We start from the raw sequence: 27,649 nt of genomic DNA on the forward strand, positions 1-27,649 counted from the left end.
AAAGGTATTAAAAGAAGAATTAAAAAGTTAGTAAAAATAAAAAAATTAAAAAGTAATAAAAAAGAGAAAAAAATGAGAAATGAAACCAAAAAACAAATCCAACAATGATAACAAGTGCTAAAAACTATACTAAAATAAAAAAAAAAGAAAACCCCAAAAAACAAAAATGGACCAACAGAACCCTAGGACAAATGGTGGAAGCAAAGCCATACAGACAAACACACAAAGAAGCATATACATACACACTCAGAAAAAGAGAAAAAGGAAAAAAAAATATATGTATATATAAAAAAAAGGAAGAGAGCAACCAAATGAATAAACAAATCTACCAATGATAACAAACTGTAAATACTAAACTAAGATACACATAAAACCAGAAACAAATTAGATGCAGACAGCAAACCCCGTGTCTACAGTTGCTCACAAAGTCCACTGCCTCAATTTTGGGATGATTCATTGTCTATTCAGGTATTCCACAGATGCTGGGTACATCAAGTTGCTTGTGGAGATTTAATCTGCTGCTTCTGAGGCTGCTGGGAGAAATTTCCCTTTCTCTTCTTTGTTTGCGCAGCTCCTGGGGTTCAGCTTTGGATTTGGCACCGCCTCTGACTGTAGGTTGTCTGAGGGCGTCTGTTCTTCACTAAGACCAGACGGGGTTAAAGTAGCAGCTGATTAGGGGGCTCTGGAACACTGAGACTGGGGGGAGGGGGGAATATGGAATGTGGGGTGAGTCTGTGGTGGCAGAGGCTGGCATGACATTGCAACAGCCTGAGGCGTGCAGTGTGTTCTCCCAGGGAAGTTGTCCCTGTACCACGGGACCCTGGCAGTGGCGGGCTGCACAGGTTCCCAGGAGGGGAGGTGCCGATAGTGACCCGTGCTTGCACACAGGTTTCTTGGTGGCTGCAGCAGCAACCTTAGCTTTTCATGCCTGCCTCTGGTGTCCATGCTGATAGCCGCAGCTCGCGCCCATCTCTGGAGCTCGTTTAGGCAGTGCTCTGAATCCCCTCTCCTCACGCACCCCGAAACAATGGTCTCTTGCCTCTTAAGCAGTTCCAGACTTTTACTTGGACTCCCTCCCAGCTAGCTGTGGCACACTAGCCCCCTTCAGGCTGTGTTCACGCAGGCCACCCCAGTCCTCTCCCTGGGATCTGACCTCTGAAGCCTGAGCCTCAGCTCCCAGCCCCCACCCACCCCAGCAAGTGAGCAGACAAGCCTTTTGGGCTGGTGAGTGCTGGTCGGCACCGATCCTCTGTGTGGGAATCTCTCCGCTTTGCCCTCCGCACCCCTCTTGCTGAGCTCTCCTCCGTGGCTCTGAAGCTTCACCCCTCTGCCACTCCCTGTCTCTGCCAGTGAAGGGGCTTCCTAGTGTGTGGAAACCTTTCCTCCTTCACAGCTCCCTCCCACTGGTGCAGGTCCCGTCCCTATTCTTTTGTATCTGTTTTTTCTTTTTTCTTTTGCCCTACCCAAGTACGTGGGGGAGTTTCTTGCCTTTTGGGAGGTCTGAGGTCTTCTGCCAGTGTTCAGTAGGTGTTCTGTAGGAGTTGTTCCACATGTGGATGTATTTCTGATGTATTTGTGGGGAGGAAGGTGGTCTCCACTTCTTCCTCCTCCATCAGCTTGAAGGTCTCTCTGTAGGCACTTATTTTTAGTATGTAACCCTATTTAATTCTCTCTGTCTCTTTTAAGCCTCATTATTATGCAGGCAACATTTATTCTGAGGAAGCTTACTTTAGAAAGGGTATGATAATTGCACTTAAATCTTTTTCAAACAGATAGTCTTTGAAGACCCTCATCTAAGGTATTATTATATTTATTTATTGTTTACCTTTTCTTTTAAATAATTCATAGAAACTCCATAATTTCACATAGAAAAATATAAATGTTTCAAAATAATAATATTATATAATACAACTACAAGGTAGATTAAACTGTTATTCAAGGGAAGAAAATCCTTGAACCAAGATTGCCATTCATTCACTCCTTCAAACATTTTTGAGTATACCCTCTGAATTCCTAGGATAAATAGAGAAATGAATTGAATACTGTCCCTGCTCTCAGGAAACTTACTATCAGGTAAGAAAGTGAGTTACCTATACAAATAGGAGACAAGAGGAAGTTAGTTAGTGTGTGGACATTCATCCATTTGATTCAGTCAGCAATTCACTGCTCATCTTCTAGAAGCCAGACCCTAGGCTAGGTGTTCACATTGTCTTACTTAATCTTCAGAATAAGTTTATGAGGTGGGTGGTACTAGTTCTATTTTATGGATGACAAAGATAGTACACAATGAAAAGGTAAATTTATTTTTCTCAAGTATTGCTGTAAGTTAATTTCAGAGGCGAAATTTGACCCTGGGTTATTTGTTTCTGCTACATCATAGTGAACTTAATTGTTATTTAACAATTAAATAACAGAAGTGTGAGTAAAATGTGCAGAGCGCAGAGAAGGGAGTTGTTAATTTTCTCTATCAGTTTATAAATAGTAGCTAAAGGATCAAAAGCAGTTGACTATAATGGCAGGCCTGATAGATGTGGTCACTAGAAGGCTCTGAGCATTTCCATGGATCATTGTGATTGGCAGTCTTAGCAAAGTGTTGTGGGTGCAAGTCTCATGTCTACATAACCTCCATGGTGTCATTCCCAGCTCTATTCCTGCTGTCTATAAAGGACATTTTAAATAAGAGATTCCTTTTATTGGTCCTTGAATCAAAATTCTGTTCTCTGTGCAGAACCATTCTCAGAAGAAAGACACTGCACATAAATGCTGTGGAAAACTTGTAAACCCCCCCAATTCCCTCAGTTGTGGCCTCTAGCAACTCAATCTGGTATCTGTTTCCCCTCAAGCCCTTGGGGAATTGATATTTCCATCTTCCAGTTCTGGAATATCTGTCAACTATAGGTATTTAATAAATGTTTGTTGAATGAATGAATAATTTGATGGTGTAAAAAAAAGTTCGCATAGATAGCTAAATGTAGTGAGACTTTCAGGTTGGGTACTCAACTTGCATAGTCCTTTTAGCAAAATGTAATCAAGTTTCAAAGTCTAAAACTACCTATTCTACATTAAAGAAACCACTAAACTTCATCTGAACAAACAAAGCAATTAGTTCCTGCTCTATATTTGTAGCTTGTGATAATGCATTTTAAATAGAGCCCACTGAGTGTGTTTTTATTGGTTATTTTTCTTGGTTTTAACACTCCATTATGTGCAAAGACCTCTTAGAAAATTGAAAATAAAAGTCTCTCTTTACTAATTTTGTCATTTTCCATTTGTCAAACATTGATTTTCTCCCCCCTTTGTGCATCTAATGGAGGTTGAAATTAGTGCCCCCTTTTTTGGGTGTTATTTCTTATTTGTACACATCGTCTTCATTCATCAAACTGCCAGTGAACTTAGGGGATCATGCTGGTGAGTTAACTAATGCCCTGAAGTCCACCCAAGGAATATTTTGAATAGATTTTTGCTATAGCTTTAGTTCTTGCCTTTAGAATTTCTTCCTAGAAAAGATTTCAAATATAAGGGACATTCCTCAACAAATAATATTTTTCAAAGAAAAAAATAACCCAAACTCCTTTCAGCTTTTTGATAACTTACAGTCATCTGGAAATTCAAAAGAAAATATTCAGGAGATTAAGGAGACTAACTCTCTTCTTCAAAAACATATACGAACCCAAGGTGCCATACACTTGGTTGCTCTGCTCTTCCTACTTTGACACTGGAGGATCTGTTCCATGCAGCCCTCACTGCGACTGTGATGAGGATATCACAGTGGACATCAATGGAAAGGAAGCATTGTTCTAGTTAGCTGGGGAAGGGCCCAGAGGTGGGGTGCAGGGTATAAGGGGCTGTACGATTTGGGTGTGTACTTGTGAAAACATAGTCTTCTCTCTCTGTCTTAGATTGATTGGATTGGCTCTGAAATTCCCTCCACAGTGAGAATAAATGCAGGAGAAGATGATTTCTCCTAAGGGTAAGAATGATATTTCTGAAGTGGACAAAACACTGCATTTGATGATGAGAAATGGGGTGTGATGAATCTGGAAAGTGAAGAGTGAAAAGAAGGTAGGCACCAGACACAGTTCCAGGCACCCTACCTGCATTAACTCATTCAGTCTTCTCATCAGTATTATGAAGGTACTATTGTTATTCCCATTTTTAAAATGGGAAACTAAGGTACAGGGAGATGCATGGTCCCCAGCACGTGGTGAGTGCTCAGTGGTTGTTTTTTTTATTGTTGTTGTTATTATTATTGTTATTATACTGGTGGTTCCAGTGGTTAAAGACCCATACATGCAGACAATCAGTCAGACAGTAAATAACACAATGCTGTTAATATGTTTTTTTGTAGTTCAATCTAATATTCCTTTGTCAGTTTGTGCTTCTCCCGAGCCCCACTTACTATTATGTCTCCTCTTCTAATAAACTGGAGTCTGGGATGGATTAACAGCAAATCGAAAATGTAGATGGTATCACATATGATGTCTGTAATAAGCCAGTAGCTTGCGTTGTTTGGTGTTTGATATGGGAAGATGATGCGCAGCGGGATAAGCCAGCAGTTCCAGTTAAAGGCAATGGTGACAAGAAAGAGCCACAGGAGATAGAATCGATCTAGAAAAATAGAGACTGGAGTAATCCACGTGGCATGTAAAAAACATTAAAATAATTCTGTTGCTTAGTTTGGTAAAGTTGGGGCACTACCTTCTGGAGATAAGCAATTTGTATAAGAGACTCTGTTTAAAACATTCAGCACAATTCTGCCCCTAGAGCCGAGGCACTGGGGTTTACGAGGGATAAGTCATCTTATCAGCTTTTCTGACATTCAAGAGTGTTCTTCCTGTCTCCTAGAGAAGTGGCCACTGAGTCTGTCCCCATGAGTGACTGTACTATTTAGATCAGGAAAGGGGAACCCAAGGAAAAGTCAGAGGTACCATGTCCAGGAGAACTGACTCAAAGGGCTTTATGCTGGTTGGTAATTAAGCTGCAGGATCACCCAGGGATTGTGAGCCAAAGGCCACATCTTGCCCACAGGGGTGTGACTGAAGTGGGGAGGGGGCAAATCAGCCAGTGAAGGCAGCCCATGACCCTGTATACAGGGCTTTCCTCTGCCCAAGGGAAGATGTAGGAGGGGATTTGTTCAATTGGATTAATTAACAATGTGAAGCCATGGAAGAAGACAGACATTTTATAATGAATTATTTTTTGGGGGGGTGTTCAGTGAACATATTACTTAATGCTTTGGGACTTCTTTTAGAAGTTAATTAGGGACAGGACAGGCCCTGGACTATTTTAAAAACACACAGGAATATTTTTATCTCTTATCTTCACTGGAAAGGGGAAAACGACCCATTGCAGATAATACAGTTTAAATTCTGCTTTCTATATAGGTTCAGAACGCTGGCTAGAGAAAATGGAAGCTGTCTGTGACTTTGGGTTTCAGGGGTTCTTGGTAATAGCCAGCCCTCCCACTGAGATAGTCCACCCTTTGATGGTACCTGTGTACGAATCTATGCTTTTTGGAAGTCTGATTCGCTTTAGGTACCCTGTCAGAGGCACCTTCTGATAATGTTCTTCTTTTAGCTTAGCACTGCTTTCTTGTGTTGATGATACAACTGTGGGCTTTGCTTTATAGGAAAAAAGAGATGAAAACATTTTTAAGAGGTTAGGTTAGCTTAATGAGAAAAAAGCTTGGATTTCTTGGAATCAAAACATTCTAAAATCTTCCCCTCTCATTACAGGCAGATGAGGAATTTCATGACATTTAAAATATTGCCATTTGTGAAAATATCCAAGTAATGAAAACATCAAAATTTGGAAATAAATAGCGGGTTTAAAGTTTAAATTAAGTGTCCCAAAGATGTTACAAATAGGTTATTTTAAATACAAGTTTCATTCCCACATATTTTGGAGCATAAACAGTTAGTGCTTTGGATTTACATTGAACAGAAACATTACACATGTGCACCATTCCACAGATTTCAGTTTCATACTTCCTTTTTTTGTTTTTAAGTCTTTATTGAATTTGTTACAATATTGCTTCTGTTTTATGTTTTGGTTTTTTGGCCGCAAAGCATGTGGGACTCAGCTTCCTGACCAGGGATTGAACCGGCACCCCCTGCATTGGAAGGCAGAGACTTAACCAGTGGACCACCAGGGAAGTCCCCTAGTTTCTTGCTTCTTTAGCTTCATTTATATCCTTCCAGTTATGGGTAAGTAAAGCTCAAAATATTCTTTTCAACAAATCTTTATCAAGGTATAATGACCATATTTTAGACCCTTCTCTTTAAAAAGAAACTATATATAATACATAGTTTATTTTGAAAATCCAACTTTCTTCCTACAGAATTATAAGAAAATCCTCAACTCTATCCCACATAATTAACAATTTTGTTTTTATTTATCTGTTATTAAACAACACACTTTCTTCTCTACTTTTTCTATACATTTATAAACTTTTTTTTTATTAAAGATTTTTTTAAAAATAATTAAATTTTGGCTGTGATGGGTCTTCGTTTCTGTGCGAGGGCTTTCTCTAGTTGTGGCGAGTGGGGGCCACTCTTCATTGTGGTGTGCGGGCTATAAACATTTTATATAGATGTAATCATGGTATATATATGTATATATATGTATACTATATACTATATGTATACTATATATACATATATACACCATGTATCTATGTATATATGACATATATCACTTTTGTGCTCTACTTTATTGTACTTATTAATTTTTCATAAGCACATTTCTGTAATTATTAGATAGACTGATAATTGCCTCTCTCCTTATGTGACTAGTTCACTGATGTACTTTGCTCTGTTGTGTACTCAGGTAGTATTCTTGTATTCTTATTTAAGTGCTTTGTTTATTATGGGTATTATTAATTAATATTTACAATAAAACTTGCTATAACAGATATTGTTGTTGGCCTGTGCATATTCTGTGGGCCAGAGGTCATGTGCAGAAGGCTCCTGCATCTCTCTGCCTCGGGGATTTGTCCCAGCTGGCTTGCTTAAAATGCTGAAGTATTAGCAACATTCCCCAGCAGCAAACCTCAGCCAACAAAGGACAGGAGTTGATGGGTTGATACCCCAGCTTCCTCTTCCTTCAGGATAATTCTGATGCATCATCCACGCAGATCTTCAGCTGGCTCAAGCCCCAGTGACCCACAGCAGTAACGCTTCATTAACACACCTTTATTGTCTTAACTCCCTTTTCTGTCTGTCTTGTCCACTCTCACCTCCTGGAGCACCCTCAATATAAAATATTTATAGCTAAATCATTGTCTTGGGGGTGGCTTTTGGGGAACCCCAAACTAAAACATTTGCAAAATACATGTCCACTCATAACCTCCTTCTTCCTGGTACTTTTAGGTCACACTGCTCACCAGTTTGGGGGCTGCCTTCAGGTGAGGTCATATCACCTTCCACCAACTTTCTCTTGTAGAAATCTGTTCTTTGACGCAATCTCCTCACTAGGTTGTGTAGCTGGGCATCGGCATACTCATTAATAACAGGGGCTCCAAGTGGTTTGCTTTTTGGACTAAATGAGAAAAAAAAATGGTGACAGAGCTGGACCCATGAGGAGAAACATACAGGGAAGGGATTAAGTCTCTTCACCTTCCTTATATACCCAAGATTATTAACTGCTTCTTTCTACAATTGGATAGAACAACTTAAGCATTAAATTTGATGGAAACAGTGCTCGTGCCATACAGATTTGCCATTGAAAAATTAGAATCCAGAAATAGCAAATGAGTATTCTTGACTGTGGTTCTACCATTAGACTGTATAATGAGAAGAAAAAAAGCTATAGTTGACAAAATAGGCAGAGTTCTAAGATGGCTCCTTTGTGTACATGTCCTGCATAATCCCAGGGAAAATTAATATGGTGGATTTTATTCCCATAATTAGTTGTGTTATGTGGCTCAGTTGACTTTAAGATAAGGAAATTATATAGCTTGGCCTGATGTAACCAAATGAGCCCTTTAAAAGCAGAGAGTTTCTCCAGATGGTGACAGAAGAAAAAGTCAGAGATTTGAAGCACAAGCGGAACTTTACTTGAGAGAAATTCTCCATTTTGGGCTTTGAAGGAGAAAACCATCCCCTAAGAATTGCATGAGGCCTCTAGGAGCTGAGAGTGATCCCTGGTTAGTTAACAAGGAAACAAGGACCTCAGTCCTGCAACCATAAAAAACTGCATTTCGCCAATAATTTGAATGAGCTTAGAAGGAAATTCTTCTTTGGTGCCTCCAGGTAAGAACCCAGCCAGACCTGGCTGACACCTTGATATCAGCTGTGTAAGACCTTAAGCAGAGAACCCAGCCAAGCCCACCCAGACTTCTGATCTATGGAACTGTGAGCTAGTAAATGGGTGTTGTTTTAGGTCTCTAAAATTGCCATAATTTGTTATTCAGCAGTAGAAAACTAATATATCTAGTGTGCTTTAATGAATTTCCCTTCTAAGAAAACATATAAAGCATAACATGCATTAAGTCACCTACATACAAACGAGTTCCATTCCAAGAGCGTGTTCGTAAGTCCAATTTGTTCATAAGTCCAACAAAGTTAGCCTAAGTACCCAACTAACACAATTGGCTATATAGTACTGTCCTGTATTAGGTTTATAATACTTTTTTTCACACAAATAATACATTAAAAACAAACAAAAAATAAAGAAAACATTTACAGTTTTACAGTACAGTACCTTGAAAAGTACAGTAGTACAGTACATCAGCTGGCATATGGGGCTGGCATCGAGTGAACAGGCAAGAAGAGTTATTGACTGGAGGAGGGAAAGGAGGTGGGAGAAGGTAGAGCTGAAGGATTGTCAGCAATAGGAGACAGAGGGCAAGCTGAAATTTCACTCACTCCTGACGTTGATGGCACATGTTCTGGTTCCTCACTGGATTCAATTCTTTCTACCCTTTTGAAAAAATTATCCAGTGATGTCTGGGTAGTAGCTCTTTTTTCTCATCATAAATGACACGGTAACACTGGATTGCATTCTGAATGGATGCTGCAACCTTCATGTACCATTCTATGTTCGGGTCCTGTGCCTCAAAAGTTAACAGTGACTCCTCAAATAAAGAAAATCCCCGTGTCATTCCCGGCATCGTGAATGTCTTTCGTTCTTCAGTTACTTCTTCTTCCTCTTGTCTCTCCTTGTCCTTCCTCTGGGCCTCCAATTCCATCAGATCTTCATTAGTAAGCTCCTCGTGTTGCACAGAAAGGAGCTCAGTGAAATTGTCCTCTTGCAGATCTAGCTCCAGCTTCTCACCGAGAGTCACTAAGTTGCTGAAGACCTCTTTGGATTCCTCATCCCCCTTCTCAAATCCACAAAAATCACGACCAAACTGCGGGCAAAGGTTCTTCCAAACCCCATTCATGGTGACGGCTGTAACCTCATGCCAAGCAAAGTCAATTTTTTTTTTTTTTATGGACTTGTAGATGTTATAGTCCTTCCAAAATTGTTGTAAGGTTGTTCCTGGGTTGTCACTCACCTTTACTACCTGATGAAAAGTGTGACATAAATATTTCTTGAAAGTCCCTATAACTCCCTGGTACATAGGTTGGATGAACGATGAAGTATTCAGTGACAGATTCACTACTTTGATGCTGGGATGAAAGTCGTCCATGAATGGGAGGTGTCCCGGAGCATTGTCCAGCAGCAAAAGAATGTTGAATGGGACATCCTTCTCCAAACAATATTACTCTACCTCCGGGATAAAGGGTGGAAAAACTAGTCTTGGAAAATGGCCTGTGTAACCCAGGCTTTGGGGTTATTCTTCCACACAACAGGAAGAGAGCCCTTGGCTATGTTTTTAAGGGCTCTTGAGTTCTCTGAATGATAAACTAAGAGAGGCTTCAGCTTCATATCACCAGAAGTATTGCCACCAAACAACAGAATTAGCCTATCCTTTGCTGTTTTATAGGGTGGCATCAACTTTTCCTCCTTACTGATGTAACTTTGGTCTGGTATCCCCTTCCAGTACAGTCCTGCCACATTCACATTAAAAATCTGCTTGGGCAAATACGTGCCTTCATCAATAATTTCTTGAAGCATTTCAGGAAATTCCTGGGCAGCTACCGTATCTGCACTTGCTGCCTTGCCACTTACTTTTATGTTGTGAATGTTGGCTCTAGCCTTGAATCAATGAAACCAGCCATGGCTGGCATTAAAAGATGTGCCTTCTGATTCTTCACTGTGTTTCTTCTTCAAGTCTTCATAAAGGATTTTAGCTTTCTCTTGAAACAGCATTAAGCTGAGCAGGACTCAATGCTGATGCTGATCCTGCATCCACAGGATGGAGAAGTTTCTCCATCTGCTCCATCACTTTTCCACGATTCTTCAATATTATTGTCAGCATCATCGGGACAGCAGACTTCACATGTTCCATGACCTTGTTCTTGTTCTTTAGAATCATGCTGATGGTTGAATGATTCATGTTATAAAAATGAGCAATGTCTACCATCTTTTTGCCTCACTCCCCTCTCTCAGTTATTTTCACTTTTGTTTCCATCATTATGGCTTGGTACTTCTTAGCAGTAACAGCTACATCACCACTGCTTTTATGCTTGCTTCCAGACATCCTGGGCTTGAAATAAAGATACTGTACTACTGTACTCTATATAATACTGTATACTAAAATACACAAAAGCACAACCACTTGTAGAGAATGCATGCATGTGACAATGTACGCCAGACACATGAACTAACTTGAATGATTGGACATGTGAACGTATGTTCACTTCTTTGAAAGTTTGCAATTTGAAAGTTCATAGATAGGGGACTTACTGTATAAACTAGTATACTTCATAATGATCTAAGTTTCCTCACAGTTTTTCCTCAAACCTCTAACTCCTCTCTACCTTCCTTCTGAGTATGACACTGGGTCTACACAGGCCCCCATAAGTTCGATACGTTCTCACCTCCTCACATCGATATTTGCCCTTTCCATCTCACTTCCAAGCTGGAACCCATGCGGTTCATATTGGAAATGGGTAACCTGTGGATTCCATTTAAAGAGCCCCTCTCCACTAATATCCATTTTTCACCAGGTCCACAAATATATCATAAATCTAATTGTTTACAAATTCCCCAACCATTGGTGTCTTTCTCTCTCTTCTTATAATTATCATAGTATAACTTATACCTCTTTCAAATGTCTAAAGTCTTGCTTCAGCATCAAAATTCTTCAAGTGTGTCCCACTAAGACCTCTATAAACCATTCAAGAATGGAGAAGATGGAGCCGCAGTGGAAGAAAATCTGATACATCTTACACAATACAGAAATAGGAGGGCATCAGTCTACAAAACCAAGAAAACCTTTTTTCTGATTAAGATGTGTTGTCATTTATGTCATTTCATAAATTTCTGCTTAAAAACTTTAGTCTGCTTAGAAGTTTATTCATCCATCAAACAGTTATTGAGTTTCTACTTTTTGTACTGGAAATAGAAAGATAAGTTAAACAGATACTAGCTCTATGGATGTTCATAATTTAATGGGGGAGGCAAGGATGTAAATAAGTAGCTAATAATAAGTAATAAAAATATGTACAAAATGCTATGCTCACATTGAACTTGGCCTGGGGTATCAAGGAGTGGCTTCACAGAGAAAGTATCCTAAGTCTGGAAGGATTAGAATGCCTTTGACAGAAAAATGAAATAAGGGCCTTCCAGGCCTTGAGAACAATATGTTCAAAGATGTGAAAATAATATGACATGTTCAGCAAGTATTTTGGTGTGACTGGAAGACAATGTGTACGTGGAGGACACCAGGTCATGGGGTGTGTCAGAAGTGATGGTGGTTAGGCCTGGAAAGGTGAGTGGGGTCAGCTTATGATGGTCCCTGTATGATCTGCTTAGTAGTTTAAACATTGACCTATGGGCTAAAGGGAACCAATAGAGAATACTAAGCAAATGAGGGGTATAAGCAGATAGAAGTTTTGGAAAAGTAACAATAGTGGGAGAGTTGAAGAGAGCAGTGTAAATGCATGGAGGCAAGGAAAGAAGTTAATAGGTTAGGTTAGAGTGGATGAGGGAAAAAGAGAGGGACTAAAGAACTTATTTAGAGGCAGAAATCAAAGAATTTGAACTTTCTGGATCTTTTGGATAAATCCAAATAAAGAATCAAGAATAATTTCTAAGTTTTTATTACAAGTGACTAAATTCACAAAGATTACTATTACAAGAGACTAGATATATGAAAACATTAATATAAATTGGAATTCAGAAGGAGATGTTTGTATGTAGTGGGCATATGGAAAAAATGAGTCATGTATATGTGTATGTGTGTGTGTGTGTGTGTTCAGTTCATGGTGTTTATAGGACACTGTGATAGGACCTTGTTTGTGATACCCAGGAAACATTCAGGAATACAATTCTGGTGACAAGATCTTGGTGATCCAGTGCATATGGGGTGTTTAAAGCAATGTTTATATATGACATTATCATAGACTGACATTTTCAAGATCAGGAACTGTATGTTTTCTTTATATTTCACAAGATCTAGGACAAGGTAAGTTTTCAATAAATGTTTATTGAATAAATAAACCCACTACTTCCAACCTTTTTTGACCTTATTTGATGTACCTCAATACACTAAAAAAATCCATAAAAAGTAAAGTTGAGGATTGGTGAATAATTTACTGTAAAGTCAGGTATTCAAACTGTCAAAATGTCTAATTCAAGCCCTAAGACTTAAGGAGGAAGCTTTTCTTTTCCTGAATTATCTGTAAGTCCTATTTGACCATATAATTGCCAATTAATAACACTAGTTTGTACTGTGCAAACATACCTCACAGTTAACATGCTAAAAATTGTATGAGAAAGCATGTCAGCATTTCTAATCCATAGCTATATTTCACCTATGTATTTTTCTTTTTATATTAGCTGAGCATTAATATGTCAATCTATTCCACCTTCTTTTCTTTTTTTCCAGCCTTTTTCTACAGTAATCCTTGCCTATCTTCTTTCCCACCTATATACATACAGAAGTTATGAATGTATTTCTCCTCAGGTAATTTTGTGAATGAAAAAAATGGAGATGAAGAAATATATATTTCAAAAAACAAAATATCGAATGGGAGTATAAGAGGGAACAAAAGGTATATGCTTTATATAACAATGCTTCATTTAAGCTATATTTGATAATTCTAGTTCATAATGTATATTTTTAAAAGGATTATTCCTCATAATTCCTTGATGAAGAATTTGGGAAACAGTAAGTATATTTTACAAATTTTGATAAACAAGCATGAAAGTTTTATTGGTAGCCATCTCTGATTGAGATGGACAAAACTTTTTAAATTTGTATATGTACTTATGGAAGAATAAAGAATTAGTTATAGTTAAAATGTAATTTATTTCTTTTCTGATAAGGATCAGAGAAAACATTTTTAAAAACATTTGATAGCAAATAAGATAATTATGACAGTGTTCCTTACTTCCTAAATTCAATCAGATACAGGCAAAAAAATCACATAATCAACAATTGTCCCTGTGTTTAGGACTGTAGAAATTTTTTGCACTCCAGGGCAATGTATCATAGTAGTATTGGGATGGGTTAGAAGTAGGTCTTTCTTTGGTAAAGTGAGAGAAAAGTCCATGGGAAAAGAAAGGTAGGAAATAAAAAACTCGTGGTCTGCAGCTGTACTCGGGAATATATTTTAAGAAAGAGTACATATGTAAAATGTAGATCTTGAACTTGATTCTTGTAAAACTATTGGTGTTTATTAGGACTCCAGGAAAGTTTTCATGTACACCTTGTGATACGTGTTCTCTAGGTTAAGATTGTTGATTTAGTATAACACAAATTGATGACAAATTCTGATGGGGCAAAATGAGAAGGTGGTGGTCAGAGGAGGAGGAATGATACTTTAATAATGTAAAGGGCAGATATTCAAGAAGAAGGAAAAAGACTGAGAAAAGATGTGTTAGCTGCTGCCTTGTAGAGGACAATAAAGGTGCAAACCTTTTAATATAGGATCTCCAATCACCTATAATTTGGCTTGAAATTTCCATTGAGACCAATGAGGAACCATAACCGAATTCTAAGAAGAGGTACAGTTTTAGCTATGTTTTAGAAAGTAATTGAAAAAAGAAAGATGATAATTAGTTTTGGTGAGGAAGAAGTGTGACTTGAAGAGGGAAGAGTTGAGTTAAAATATGTGGATTAATGTAACAGCAGGAAATGTCAAGTTTGGTAAATGTACTACATTGAATAGTGTTCTGCCGAAATTCATGTCCATCCAGAACCTCAGAATGTGACTGTCGTTGGAAATAACGTCTTTACAGATGTAACTAAGTTAAGATGAGGTCATACTGGAGTAGAGTGGGCCTTTAATCTAATGACTGGAGTCCTTCCTTATGAGAAGGCCAAATGAAAACATAGAAGAAACACACAGGGAGAGTGCCATGTGTCCACAGAGGCAGAGATCGGAGTGATGACTCTACAATTGAAGAAACACCAAGGATTGCTGGCAATGACCAGAAGCTAAGAGAAAGGCATGGAACAGATTCTCCATCAGAACTTCCAGAAGGGCCAACCTTGCCAATACCTCGATTTCAGGCTTCTAGACTCCAGAATTGTGAGAATAAATTTCTGTTGTATTAAGCCACTCAGTTTGTGGTAAGTTGTTATGGCAGCCCTAGGAAGCTAATAGAATTAGCAAAGTGGATGATTGTGATACCACACGGGCAACTCAGATGGAGACATAAGTTGTAAGATAAATAGAAATATATTAGTATATGGTAAACTTGAGGTGTGAATAAATAATACATTCAATATATCAGGCAGTTGAGAAGGGAGTCTCCCCTATCAGTAGGGGAGATTGAACTGGAGATGTTGAACTAGGAATCATCTATCTAGAGGAGATGGTGGAAATTATACAGAACAACATAAGATTGGGAGGCCACAACCTTGGAATGTGCTGACATTTAAGGAGTAGCACAAGTAAAGGAACGGAGAAGTAGCAGAGAGAGAGGTAAAGCTGAGAGAGAAAAATATCGCAGAAGTTGGGGAAGGTAATAGTTTGACAAAAGAAGTCAGTACACAAAGTGAGTAAGATGGGGACTAGGGGAGGACTTTAAGTTCAACAAGTAAGATTTCATTGGTAAGTTTTAAGAAAATTGGTTGGGGAAAAGTGTAATGTCATCAAATTTTGTCATTTTTCTCTTCATTTGTCTTAACAAGTATTTTGTAAAAGAAGTACTTAGAACCTGCCTTTGTTCTCTAAATAATATTTTAGATTTCCATTCATTAGTTCCTAAATTCATTTAAAGTAGTATTTATTTCTTATAATAAGATCTTTTTGAATAATTTTTGGCTTTTACTAACTTTGCTAGATTCTTCTTAATTAATGCCTAATTAAGAATTAATTCATTTTTCAATGACTTAACTCATTAAAAAAATTCCAGTTGGTCAAAGTCTTTAAAACCTGTTATTTCTGTCTTGAATAACAGACAGGAATTAAGTAAAGAAAATTATACTCCAGGAAAGGTGTGACCAAAATGGAGGAGTAGGAAGACTTTGAATTCACCTCCTCCCACTGGTACATCCAAATTACAACTATCTATGAGCAACTATCTAACAGAGCAACTATGTATGAGAAAGACCTGAAGACTAGCGGAAATAATTTTACAACTAAAGATATAAAGATGGGACCACAACAAGATGGGTAGGAGGGGTGGAGACATGGTATAGTTAGGACCTACATTCCTGGGTCAGTGATCCACAAATGGGAGGAATATCACAATCACAGAGGTCCTCCCCAAGTGAGGGATCTGAGCCCCAAATTGGGCTCCTCAGACTGGTGGTCCTGAATTGGGGAGATGAACGCCTGTAGCGTCCAGCTTTGAAAACCAGTGGGGCTTATGTTTGAGAGAGTCAGAAGGCTACAGGAAACAATGACTCTGCTCTAAAGAGGTGCATGTAAAATCTCACTCTCTACATGTCTTGGCACAGAGGCAATAGTTTAAGAGGAATGTGGGTCAGATCCCCTTGCTTATCTTGAAAAGCCTCCTGGAGAGGCCCATGGCAACTGGGCCTCCCCCTGGGGATGGAAATGCTGGCTGCAGCCATTTTTGGGAGCTTGTTGCACTGTGTGGACACTGGTGCTGGAAAGTGTCATTTAGGAATCCTCCTTCTAGCATATTAGCACTGGGGGCTTACCTGCCTACCAGTGGACTGGCACCAGACCCACTGCCTCTTATCCATGAAGGTATCTGGCTGTGACCACTGGCATGCTGGTACCAGTCTTGTGGCCCCATGACCCCAGGCTTAGCAACCAGGCATGTGGGGATCCGCCCCACCTACCACTGGGCCACGGTCACTGTATGAAGCAAGGCCTTGCAGTCAAGTGGGCTGGGGAAAGCCTTGCTTAAGATCATGCCCACAGAAGTCAGACCTACCACAACAGACGGGGGTTCACAGCCCACATGGGGCATGCTTAGAGCATATATCTCTGGTGACCACAACAGTATAAGACTAGAAATCAACTACAATTTTAAAAAATGCAAAACACACAAACACTTGAAGTCTAAACAATATGCTACTAAACAACCAATGGGTCACTAAAAATAGCCAAGAGAAAATAAAAAAATACCTGAAGACAAATGAAAATGAAAACACAACATTCCAAAATTAATGGGAGGCAGCAAAAGCAGTTCTAAGAAGGAAGTATATAGAGATACAGACCTACCTCAGAAAGCAAGAAAAATCTCAAATAACACTCTAAATCTAAAGAACTAGAGAAAACAAAAACAAACAAAGCTCAAATTTAGAATGAAGGGAATAATAAAGTTCAGAGAAGAAGTAAATGAGAAACCAAAAAATAAACAAACAAACAAATAAATAAATAAATAGAAAAGATCAATGAAACTAAGAGCTTGTTCTTTGAAAAAATAAAAATTGACAAACCTTTAGCCAGACTCATCAAGAAATAAAGAGAAATAAGCAAATAAAATCAGAATAAATAAAATAAAATAAATAAATAAAATCAGAAATGAAAGAAGTTTCCTTTGATACTGCAGAAATACAAAGGATCATAAATGAACAATTATACACCAATAAAAAGAAAAATCTGGAAGAAATGGATAAATTCCTAGAAATGTACAATCTTCCAAGAGTGAATCAAGAAGAAATAGATAAATATGAACAAAGCAATTATCAATAATGAAAGTGAGTCTGTACTAAAAAATCCCAATGAACAAAAGTCCAGGACAAGATATTTATGATAAAAACTCTCAACAAAGTGGGTAAAGAAGAAACATACCTCAACGTGAAAAAGGCTATGTATGACAAATCCACACCCAACATCTTACTCAATGGTGAAAAGCTGAAAGTCTTTCCTCTAAGTTCAGGAGCACGATAAGTATACTCTTGCCACTTTTATTCAACATAGCATTGGAAGTCCTAGTCACAGCAGTCAGACAAGAAATAAATTAAAACTTTCAAATTTGAAAGGAAGAAGTAAAACTGTCACTTTTTGAAAATGACATGGTAATATATATAGAAAATGTTTGACACCAGCAAAAAACTATTAGAACTGATAAATGAATTCAGTAAAGTTGTAGGATACATAATTAATATACAAAAATCTGTTGCATTTCTAAACACTAATAATGAACTCTCAGAAAGAGAATTAAGAAAACAATCCCAGTCACTACTGCACCCAAAAAAAAAAAAGATACCCATGAAAAAAATCCTACCAAGGAGGCAAAAATCTGGTACTCAAAATATCAATGTCATTTTTCACAAAACTAGAATAAATCATTCTAAAATTTGTATGGAAACACAAAAGATCTCTAACAGCCAAAGCAATCCTGAAAAAGAGAAATGATGAATTTATCATGCTTTCTGATTTCAAACTTTATAACAAAGCTAGTGTAATAAAAACATTATGGTACTGACCAAAAACAGACACATAGAACAATGGAACGAAATAAAGACCCCAGAAATAAACCCACATGTATATGGTCAATTAAATATGACAATGGAAACAAGACTATACAATGGAAAACTCTTTCATAAATGGTGTTGGGAAAACTGGACAGCTACATGCAAAAGAATCAAACTGCACTACTTCCCCACATCGTATACAAAAATAAACTCATAATGTATTAAATAATTAAATGTAAGACCTGAAACCACAAAACTCCTGGAAGAAAACATAAGCAGCATGCCCTTTGACATTGGTTTTAGCAATATTTTTTGGATCTGTCTCCTCAGGCAAGGAGAACAAAAGCAAAAATAAACAGATGCGACTACATCGAACTATAAAGCTTTTGCACAGGAAAGGAAACTAACAACAAAATAAAAATTCAGCTTACTGATGGGGAGAATATATTTGCAAACAATATATCCAATAAGGGATTAATATCCAAACTATAAAATGAGCTCATACAGCTCAACATCAAAAAAACAAAAAAACCTGATTAAAAAATGGGTGTCAGATCTGAATAGACATTTTTCTAAAGAAGACATACTGATAACCAAAAGACACATGAAAAGTTGCTCAACATTAGTAATCATCAGGGAACTCCAAATCAAATCCACAGTGAGATATCACCTCACACTCATCACAATGGCTATTAAAAAATTACAGGAGTAGGTGAGGATGAGAAGAAAAGAGAAACCTCCTGCACTGTTCATGAAAGTGTAAATTGATGCAGCCACTATGGAAAAGAGCAACAGGTTTCTCAAAAACTTAAAAATAGAACTACTATATGATCAAGAGACTCCACTTCTGGGTATTTGCCCAAAGAAAATAAAACACTAATTGGAAAAGGTATATGCACACCAATGTATATTGTAGCACTATTTACAGTAGCCAAGATATTGAAGTAACCTAAGTGTCCATTGGTAGACAAATGGATAAAGATGTGGTATATATATATATATATATATATATATATATATATATATATGATATTATTCAGACATAAAAAATAAAATATTGTCATTTTTTTCAACATGGATGGATCTAGAGCATTACCCTAAGTGAGATAAATCAGCTAGAAGAAGACAAATAATGTATGATCCCAATTATATGTGGATTCTAAAAACAAATAAACAAAACAAAAGTATAACAGGCTCATAGATACAGAGAACAAATGGGTGGTTGCCAGAAGGGAAGAGGTAGGGGTGGGTAAAACTGATGAAAGGGATTAAGAGGTACAGACTTCCAGTTATAATATAAATAAGACACATGATGTAATATACATCATAATAAATATGGTCAATAATATTTAATAACTTTATCAGGGGATAGATGGCTACCAGACTTATGGTGGTGATCATTTCATAATTTATGAAAATGTCAAATCTCCATGTAGTATACTTAAAAATAACATAATATTGTACAGCAACTATATTTCAATAAAAAAGAATATTATTTTCTAATTTGGGAAGTTTGGGACGGGGAGAAGAGCAGGTCAGTTTTTTCAGTCTTGTATTTGTATTAATTAATGATAAATTCAGAGAGATGTCCTCAAAAGTTACATTTGAAGAAAAGAAATCTGATTTGAATAAGTGAAAATTTTTGTAGGATTAAATTTCTGAACAAAAATACTTGAAATTTGCACAAAATTCTGATTTTTATCAATGTATCTTGTGCTCTATCATAAAACCTACAAATTTTAAGCAAAAACTTGGGTCGTTTATATATAACTTAACCAATTCTCACCTTGCTGTCTTCTCACATTTACCTCTAAATACTGTGAAAATTTTGAGTTGATTGTCACATTTCACTTCTACATATGGTATAGTTTGTACACATTAATTTGTACATATGATAATGTACATTTGGATATTACGATCCACAATTTCCTAACCTAAATCATTCTTGATCTGTGTAGAACAGCCTATGATACATTTATGGCTACAAATCTTGTTTGCAAACCTCTTCCAGCAGTCTACTCTCTAGATCTCTTCTTCTGTTAATCTGTAAGTGCTGGAGATAGTGTACATAACGCTTTATTTTTATTTATGAATCACATTCTAATGGTCCATAATAAGTGTGGTGGTGCCTAAGTTTGTTAAAAGTTGAGTGACTACTTAAGACTAAAGTCACCAAAAAGTTACAAAAATATTGCCACATAGATTTTAAATTTATATCCATAAGTCCCATATGTACACGTATATGCACACATATACACATACAAACACATCAACAATATAAGAATAGTAACCCTTTCCAAATCTTTACCCAATTGGAAAGAGAATTTGGGTTTCTTTTATAGCATATCAATATCAACATGAAATGGTCTTAATACTAATATATTTTATTTTAATAAACATCTTAAATTCCCTAAAGAGTTTCAGGTTTGAGAGTAAAGTAAGCAACAACTATGTTTTTATAATTTCCTTTATACAATACCAGCCTGAATGAGTCAAAGAATACGTTCAAAAATGTTCCTGAAAATTGGTGTCTTGGGGAAGTTGAGGTGCATTTTGAATGTCACATTCATTTATGCTACAGATATTTTTGCACACTAGTTTTCATTAGGAAAGATACCATACTCTGTATTCACTTTGAAGATTCTTTAGTTAATATCCCTCTCTTTCATTTTATATGTGCCCTTACATTTGTTCTTACTTATTAGCTTCCTCTGAGTAAATTGCTCTTTTAAGAATTGATCTGTTAGAATGTGCTATGGACTGAATATTGTCCCTCCCCCCAAATTCATATGTTGATATCATAACACCCAATGTGACTATTTGGGGATGGGACCTTTAAGGAGGTAATTAAAGTTAAATAGGGTCATAAGGGTGAGATCCTAATCCAACAGGATTGGTGTCCTTATAAGAAAAGGAAGAGACACCAGAGAGCTCTCTCTCTCTCTCTGTATATTTACAGAAGAAAGGCCAAGTGAGGACATAATAAGAAAGTAGCTGTCTACAAGCCAGGAAAAGAAGTCTTAACAAACTATGACAGCCCTTTGATCTGGACTTCTATCTTCCAGAACTGTGAGAAAATAAATTTCTGTTGTTTAAGCTGCCCAGTCTGTGGTATTTTGTTATGACAGCCTGAGCAGACTATTACAGAATGCTTACATGTCTAGAAAAAAAAAGGGTAAAGCTATTTTAAGAAGCAGATAAAAAATTAGATCAAGATAATAGGCTGAATGCCATAAATCTCTAGAAATGACAGAAAAGATGATTAAGAAAATCTACAGTGATGGAAAACAGGAAATTGCTAGCTGGAAAATAGGAAATGTGAGAAGTTTCTTAGTGACAGAAGGTACATGGCTTCATGTACTCATTAACTCAGTTAACTCTTACAAATTCTCACAAATTGTGAAGCTCTTAGAACAGGCCACTGTTGTTATTATTAATGAAGAAAACGACTACCTAAAACACTCACAGATGTTTCTTGCAAAGTGAGAAGGGTTCTGGAAGTACTCTACCCTTGAAGAGGGTGGTTCAAGAGCCACAGTCTACCATTAGGGTGATTATATGAGGAACAGTGTTCACAGTAAGTGAAGTAGGTTGACTTCTTTCTCACCAAATCTGCATGGAATGGATGAAAGCAGAAGCAATTGTCTCTAGGGTGGGACAGTAATATGGGCTTTGGACTGGAGAAGCAGAGCTGTATCCCAGATATTTGGCAAAACTCAGAGGGAATAGGGGACTATATGCCCAGATAATGAGTTAGTGTTATACCCTTAGCAATTTTTTAATTAAAGTATAGCTTATTTACAAAATTGTGTTAGCTTCAGGTGTACAGCATAGTGATTCAGTTTTTTGGCTGATATAATTTCAGATATTCCATTATAGGTTATTACAAGATATTGGGTATAATTCATAGTGCTTTACTGTAATCCTTGTCATTTATCTATTTTTATTTTCTTAGCAATGTTTTTCCCCACAATCACTGTAGAAAGAAGACAGTAAATGGGACAGAATCCAGAGCAATGGCTTATCACGTGGTGGGATGAATTGAGGAGGTGGAGTGAGAGAGGGTTTAGTGGGACTGATCTTCCCCAGGTGATGGCAATTAAGGGGGGCAATGTCTGCAGAGAATTAAAAAAATATACATAACTAAAAATCAGTCTTTTTATTGTCACTATGTGCTGATAGTAAACAATGTTGATTATAAAATACTTCCATCCCTAAGGTAGACCACATTTATTATCTCCCTTTGTATACAGCTGATCTACTGAAGTTATGGAGAATTTCAATACAATGATGATCACACAAGCCAAAGATTTTCAAACAATTGTGCAAAATCAGCACTATGAGAAGCATTAAAGAAAACAAAAACTAATACCTAAGGAAATAAAATGAACAAAACAGACAATTTTTATAAAAGATTTATATCTTCAAGGAGATAAGAGAGGGAAGCCATTTATGTTACTTAGAATGTTAATTGTGAAAGAGAATCAACTAGAGACTTCGAGATAAAAATTTTAACCATCCAAAAATCAAAAATAAAATAGCAACAACAATAAAAACAAAAAAAGTTATGAGTTTAGCTACATTACAGAATGGACAAAACTGAAGAGAGAATTAGTAAGCTGAAGAATTCTCCCAGAATATAACACAGAAGGACAAGAAATATAAAAGCATGCAAGACGTGGTAAGAGGATTGATGGTAAAAAAGGTAAGACATGAAAGATAGATCTAGAAGTTCTAACAAAAGCTAGATAAGTTCCCAAAGGAGAGAATAGAGAAGACGAAGGAGATAAATTAATTAAAACTATAGAGAAACCTTTTTTATAGAGCTGAAGAAATGCACAAGTCTTTAGATTTAAAAAGGTCACCAAATGTGAACAAGATAAGTAAGAGAAAACCCAAACCTAGCAAACTGTTTAAATATCAGAACATTAAAATTAAAGAGAAAAATACTAAAAGCTTCCAGAGGTGGAAAAAATTGCCTATAAATAAAGAAGCATTAGATTGGTATGAGATTTCTCATTGGCACTACTGGATACTAGAAATTTCTAGAAAATATTAGAAGACTTAGAAATTTCTAAGGGAAAATGAATTTTTCTTGAACTCCATGGTGTCAAACCTTATGTAAGACCAACTCTTTGCTTTGCTCAGGAAGACTTAACCTTCCAAGCATAGCTCTGACTTGCTTATAAAGCAGTAAATTCAATATTCATATCAGGTGTTGTATGGAGGCCTCTTCCTCTGATGTTAGGAATATAATTTAAAAGGTAAAATAGTTTAAAAAGAGGAAGCAGATGAAGGAGTTGGGATTTTCGCTGGTGGAGAATATAGAGCTCCGATAAAAGCTATGTTGAGAAATTCAGTTTAGGCCTTGAGACTAAAGTACATTCTCCAACTTTTCCCTGAATCTAAATTTTGAAACCACATGCTGAAGAGAGATATGCTATTTCTTCAGGTCAGACTGTGGGTCTACTCATCCACCTACTAATCCTAAGTGAAAATATTCCCTAAGTAGAAATCTGCACCCAGTTAGTTTTACTGCATCAGAGAGGACAAAATATAGAGAAAGGACAAGGCTTGGTTTCCTTTCTTTAAGGCACAGTAATCCCAATCATTACTAAACAATGGAAGATGAATGTTTTGGGTTCTGACTTCTTCTGCTATGAGTAAATTGGGAATGAGACCGTGGATAGCAAGAGGCAGGTGTGACAAAGATAGTGTAGAACGATTTCAACTCCCCGCTCAAAAATGTCAATTACCTTGAGGCAGATTTGGAATTGTTTTAGCAGCAGTACATGTTGCTGTGGCTTGAGGATGGAACAGAAGCTCATGATGCAGAGACTGGCTTCCTCCATAAGGATGCCAGTGGAGAGCTCCTGGCAGGAAGGCCTTCCCTTTGGAGCAATTCAATAATTTAAGTGTGAAGAAAGGTAATTTATAGAAAGAGAGAAACCAAGACTGTCTGAGTCAATGAAGCAAAATCACAAGAGAGCCTCAGAGAAACTGAAAATAGCACAGAAATAAATCAGACTAGGCAATGGAGGAGAATTCAGGGTGCTGATCATCAAATAAGTGGAGTTAGGTTATGATTCTGCACACTGGGGTACAGAACTGTTGAACAGAAGTCTAAAGTCTGGTGGCTTGTGTGTAGTTTTGATCAGCTTTTTAAAAATTAAAGTGTAATTGACATACAATATTATATTAGTTTCAGGTGTACAACATAGTGATTCAACATTTACATATATTATGAGATGATCACCATGATAAGTCTAGTTACCAGATGTCAATATTTAAAATTAATACAATATTATTTTATATTTTAGACACAATATATTCCTTATTCTGTGTATTACATCCCCAATGACTTATTTATTTGATAACAGAAAGTTTGTACCTCTTAATCCCCTTCAATTATTTCACCTATCCCCTTACTCCTCTTCTGTCTGGCAGCCATCCATTTGTTCTCTGTATCTATGAGTCTGTTTTAGTTTAGTTAATTAGTTTTGTAAGTGAAGTCATAAGGCATTTGTCTTTCTCTATCTGACTTACTCCAGCTAGCATAATACCCTCTAGGCTCACCTAGTTTGTCCCAAATGGCAAGATTTCATTATTTCTTATGGCTGAGCAATATTCCACTGTATATATGTGATATACATGTATATCACATCTTCTTTATCTATTCATCTATCAATAGACATTTAGGTTGCTTCCATACCTTGGCTACTGTAAATAGTGCTGCAATACACATTGAGGTGCATATATCTTTTCCAATTAGTGTTTTTATTTTCCTTGGGTAAATCCCCAGAAGTGGAGTTGCTGGATCATATGGTAGTTCTATTTTTAATTTTTTGAGAAATTTCCATACTGTTTTCCATAGTGGCTCTACCAGTTTACACTCCTACCAACAGTGAACAAGGGTTTCCTTTTCTCCACATCCTCACCAACACCCGTTATATTTTGTCTTTTTGATGATAGCCTTTCTGAACCCTCCTTGAGTCCCTGGAATAAATCCCACTTGATCATAATGTATGATCCTTTTAATGTATTGTTGACTTTGGTTTGCTAATATTTCATTGAGGATTTTTTTTTTTTTTTTTTTTTTTTTTTTTTTTTTTCTTTTTGCGGTATGTGGGCCTCTCACTGCTGTGGCCTCTCCCGTTGCGGAGCACAGGCTCTAGACGCGCAGGCCCAGCGGCCATGGCTGACGGGCCCAGCCGCTCCGCGGCATGTGGGATCCTCCCAGACCGGGGCACGAACCCGTATCCCCTGCATCGGCAGGCGGACTCTCAACCACTGCGCCACCAGGGAGGCCCTCATTGAGGATTTTTGCATCTATGTTCATCAAGTGTATTAGACTGTAATTTTCTTTTTTTGTGTGATGTTTTTATCTGGTTTTGGTATCAGGATGATACCGACCTTGTTGAAAGAGTTTGGAAGCGTTCCTTCTTCAATTTTTTGGAATAGTTTGAGAAGGTTAAGTGTTAACTTTTCTTTAAATGATTGGTAAAATTCACATGTACAGCTGTCTTGTTCTGGACTTTTGTTTGTTGGGAGTTTTTTTTTTTTTTTTTTTTTTTTTAGCACTGATTCACTTTCTTTACTGATAATTGGTCTGTTCATATTATCTATTTCTTCCTGATTCAGTCTTGGAAGATTGTACATTTCTAGGAATTTATCCATTTCACCCAGATTGTCCATTTTGGTAGTTTCTTATGATCCTTTGTATTTCTGTGGTGTCAGAGGCAACTTCTCTTTCATTTCTGATTTTATTTATTTGGGTTCTTTCTATCTCTTGATGAGTCTGGCTAAAGGTTTATCAATTTTGTTTATCTTTTCAAAGAACCAGCTCTTAGTTTCATTGATGTTTTTTATTGTTTTTTTGGTCTCTGTTTCACTTATTTCTTCTCTGATCTTTTTTATTTCCTTCCTTCTAACTTTGAGCTTTGTTTCTTCTTCTTTTTTTTTTTTTGTAGTTCCTTTAGGTATAAGAATATAATGGGTTTTTAAAAATATTTTTCTTGCTTTTTGAGGTAGGTCTGTATTACTATAAACTTCCCTCTTAGCACTGCTTTTGCTGCCTCACATTGATTTTGTAATGTTATGCTTCCATTTTCATTTGTCCCCAGGTATTTTTTTTATTGCCTCTTTGATATTTTTAGTGACCCATTGGTTTTTGTGTAGCATATTGTTTAGACTCCATCTGGTTTTCTTTTTTTTCAGTTTTAAAAATAATTGTAGTTGATTTCTAGTCTCATACATACTGTTGTGGTTAGAAATGATGTTTCACATGATTTAAATCTTCTTCAAATTATTGAGATTTGTTTTGTGGTCTAACATGTGTTGTATCCTGGAGAATGTTCCATATACACTTGAAAACAATGTGTACTTTGCTGTTTTTGATGGTATGTTCTCTATATATCTATTAAGTTTATTGGTCTAATATATCATTCAAGGCCAGTGTTTCCTTATTGATTTTCTGTCTGAATGATTTATCTTTTGCTGTAAGTGGTGTATTAGAGTCCCTTACTATATTGTTTTACTGTCAGTTTCTCTTTCTATGTCTGTTAATATTCTTTTTTATATTTAGGTCTGCTATTTTGGGTGCATTAGTATTTTAAAGTGTTATATCCTCTTGTTGGATTGATCCCTGTATCATTATGCAATATCCTTTTAAAAATCTCTTTTAGAACCTTGTTTTTATGTCTGTTTTGTCTGACATAAGTATTGCTACCCCAGCTTTCTTTTTGTTTCCGTTTGCATATAATACCTTTTCCTTTCCCTCACTTTCAGTCTTTGTGTATCTTCAGATCTGAAGTGTGTCTCCTGCAGGCATTATATAGATGGGTCTTGTTTTTGTGTTCATTCAGCAACTCTATGTATTTTTATTAGAGCATTTAGTTCATTTAAAGTAATGATACATATGTACTTATCATCATTTTGTTGATTATTTTCTTGTTTTTATAATTCCTCTCTGTTCCTTTCTTCTTCTCTTGTTTTCTCCCTTTGTGATTTTATGACTATCTTTAGTGTTACACTTGGATTCTTTTCTCTTTATTTTTTGTGTATCTCTTATAGGTTTCTGAGTTTTGATAGCATATCTTACATCTTTTTATTCTGTGTATCCCTTAACTAATTATTGTAGACATAGTTGATTTTACCACCTTTTTTTTTTTTAAGATTCATACTAGCTTTGTAAGTCATTGATCCACTATCTGCACTATATTTTTGTGTTTACCAGTGAGATTGTTTGTTTCATGTATTTCCTTATTGGTAGTTATGGCGTTTTCTTTTTTGCTGAAAGAAGTTCCTTTAACCTTTCTTCTACAAGCAGGTTAGTGGTGATGAACACCTTTAGCTTTTGCCTCTCTGGGAAACTCTTTATCTCTCCAAATCTGAATAATAACCTTGCAGTTAGCATATTCTTGTAAGTTTTTCCTTTCAGTACTTTAAGTATATTGTTCCAGTTCTTTGTGGCCTGTAATGTTCCTGCAGAAAATTTCCTTATACATTACTAGTTGCTTTCCTCTTATTGCCTTTAAGATTGTGTGTTTAACTTTTGACATTTTCATTATAATGTGTCTTGGAATGTGTCTCTTTGGTTCATCTTATTTGGGACTCTGCTTCCTGTACCTGGACATCTGTTTCTTTCTTCAGGTTAGGCAAGTTTTCAGCCATTGTTTCTTCATATAAGTTTTCTGTCCCTTTCTGTCTCTCTTCTCCTGCTGGGACCCATATAATGTGGATGTTAGTATG

The 27,649-nt window shown here is 36.7% G+C and overlaps 1 protein-coding gene across 1 annotated transcript in view; it reads right to left on the reverse strand.

The window, feature by feature from the left end:
* The window catches only part of CNGB3 (cyclic nucleotide gated channel subunit beta 3), a gene marked incomplete at both ends in the record, with an annotated part of 143,751 nt that overhangs the window by 67,484 nt on the left and 48,618 nt on the right, over positions 1–27,649 (reverse strand). Inside the window, 3 exon segments of the mRNA XM_081258414.1 lie at positions 4,400–4,608; positions 5,493–5,621; positions 7,385–7,539. Coding sequence (XP_081114540.1) covers positions 4,400–4,608; positions 5,493–5,621; positions 7,385–7,539 — 493 coding nt within the window.

This window comes from Mesoplodon bidens, assembly GCF_964165515.1.
Source record: "Mesoplodon bidens genome assembly, chromosome: 16".
Lineage (NCBI taxonomy): Eukaryota > Metazoa > Chordata > Mammalia > Artiodactyla > Ziphiidae > Mesoplodon > Mesoplodon bidens.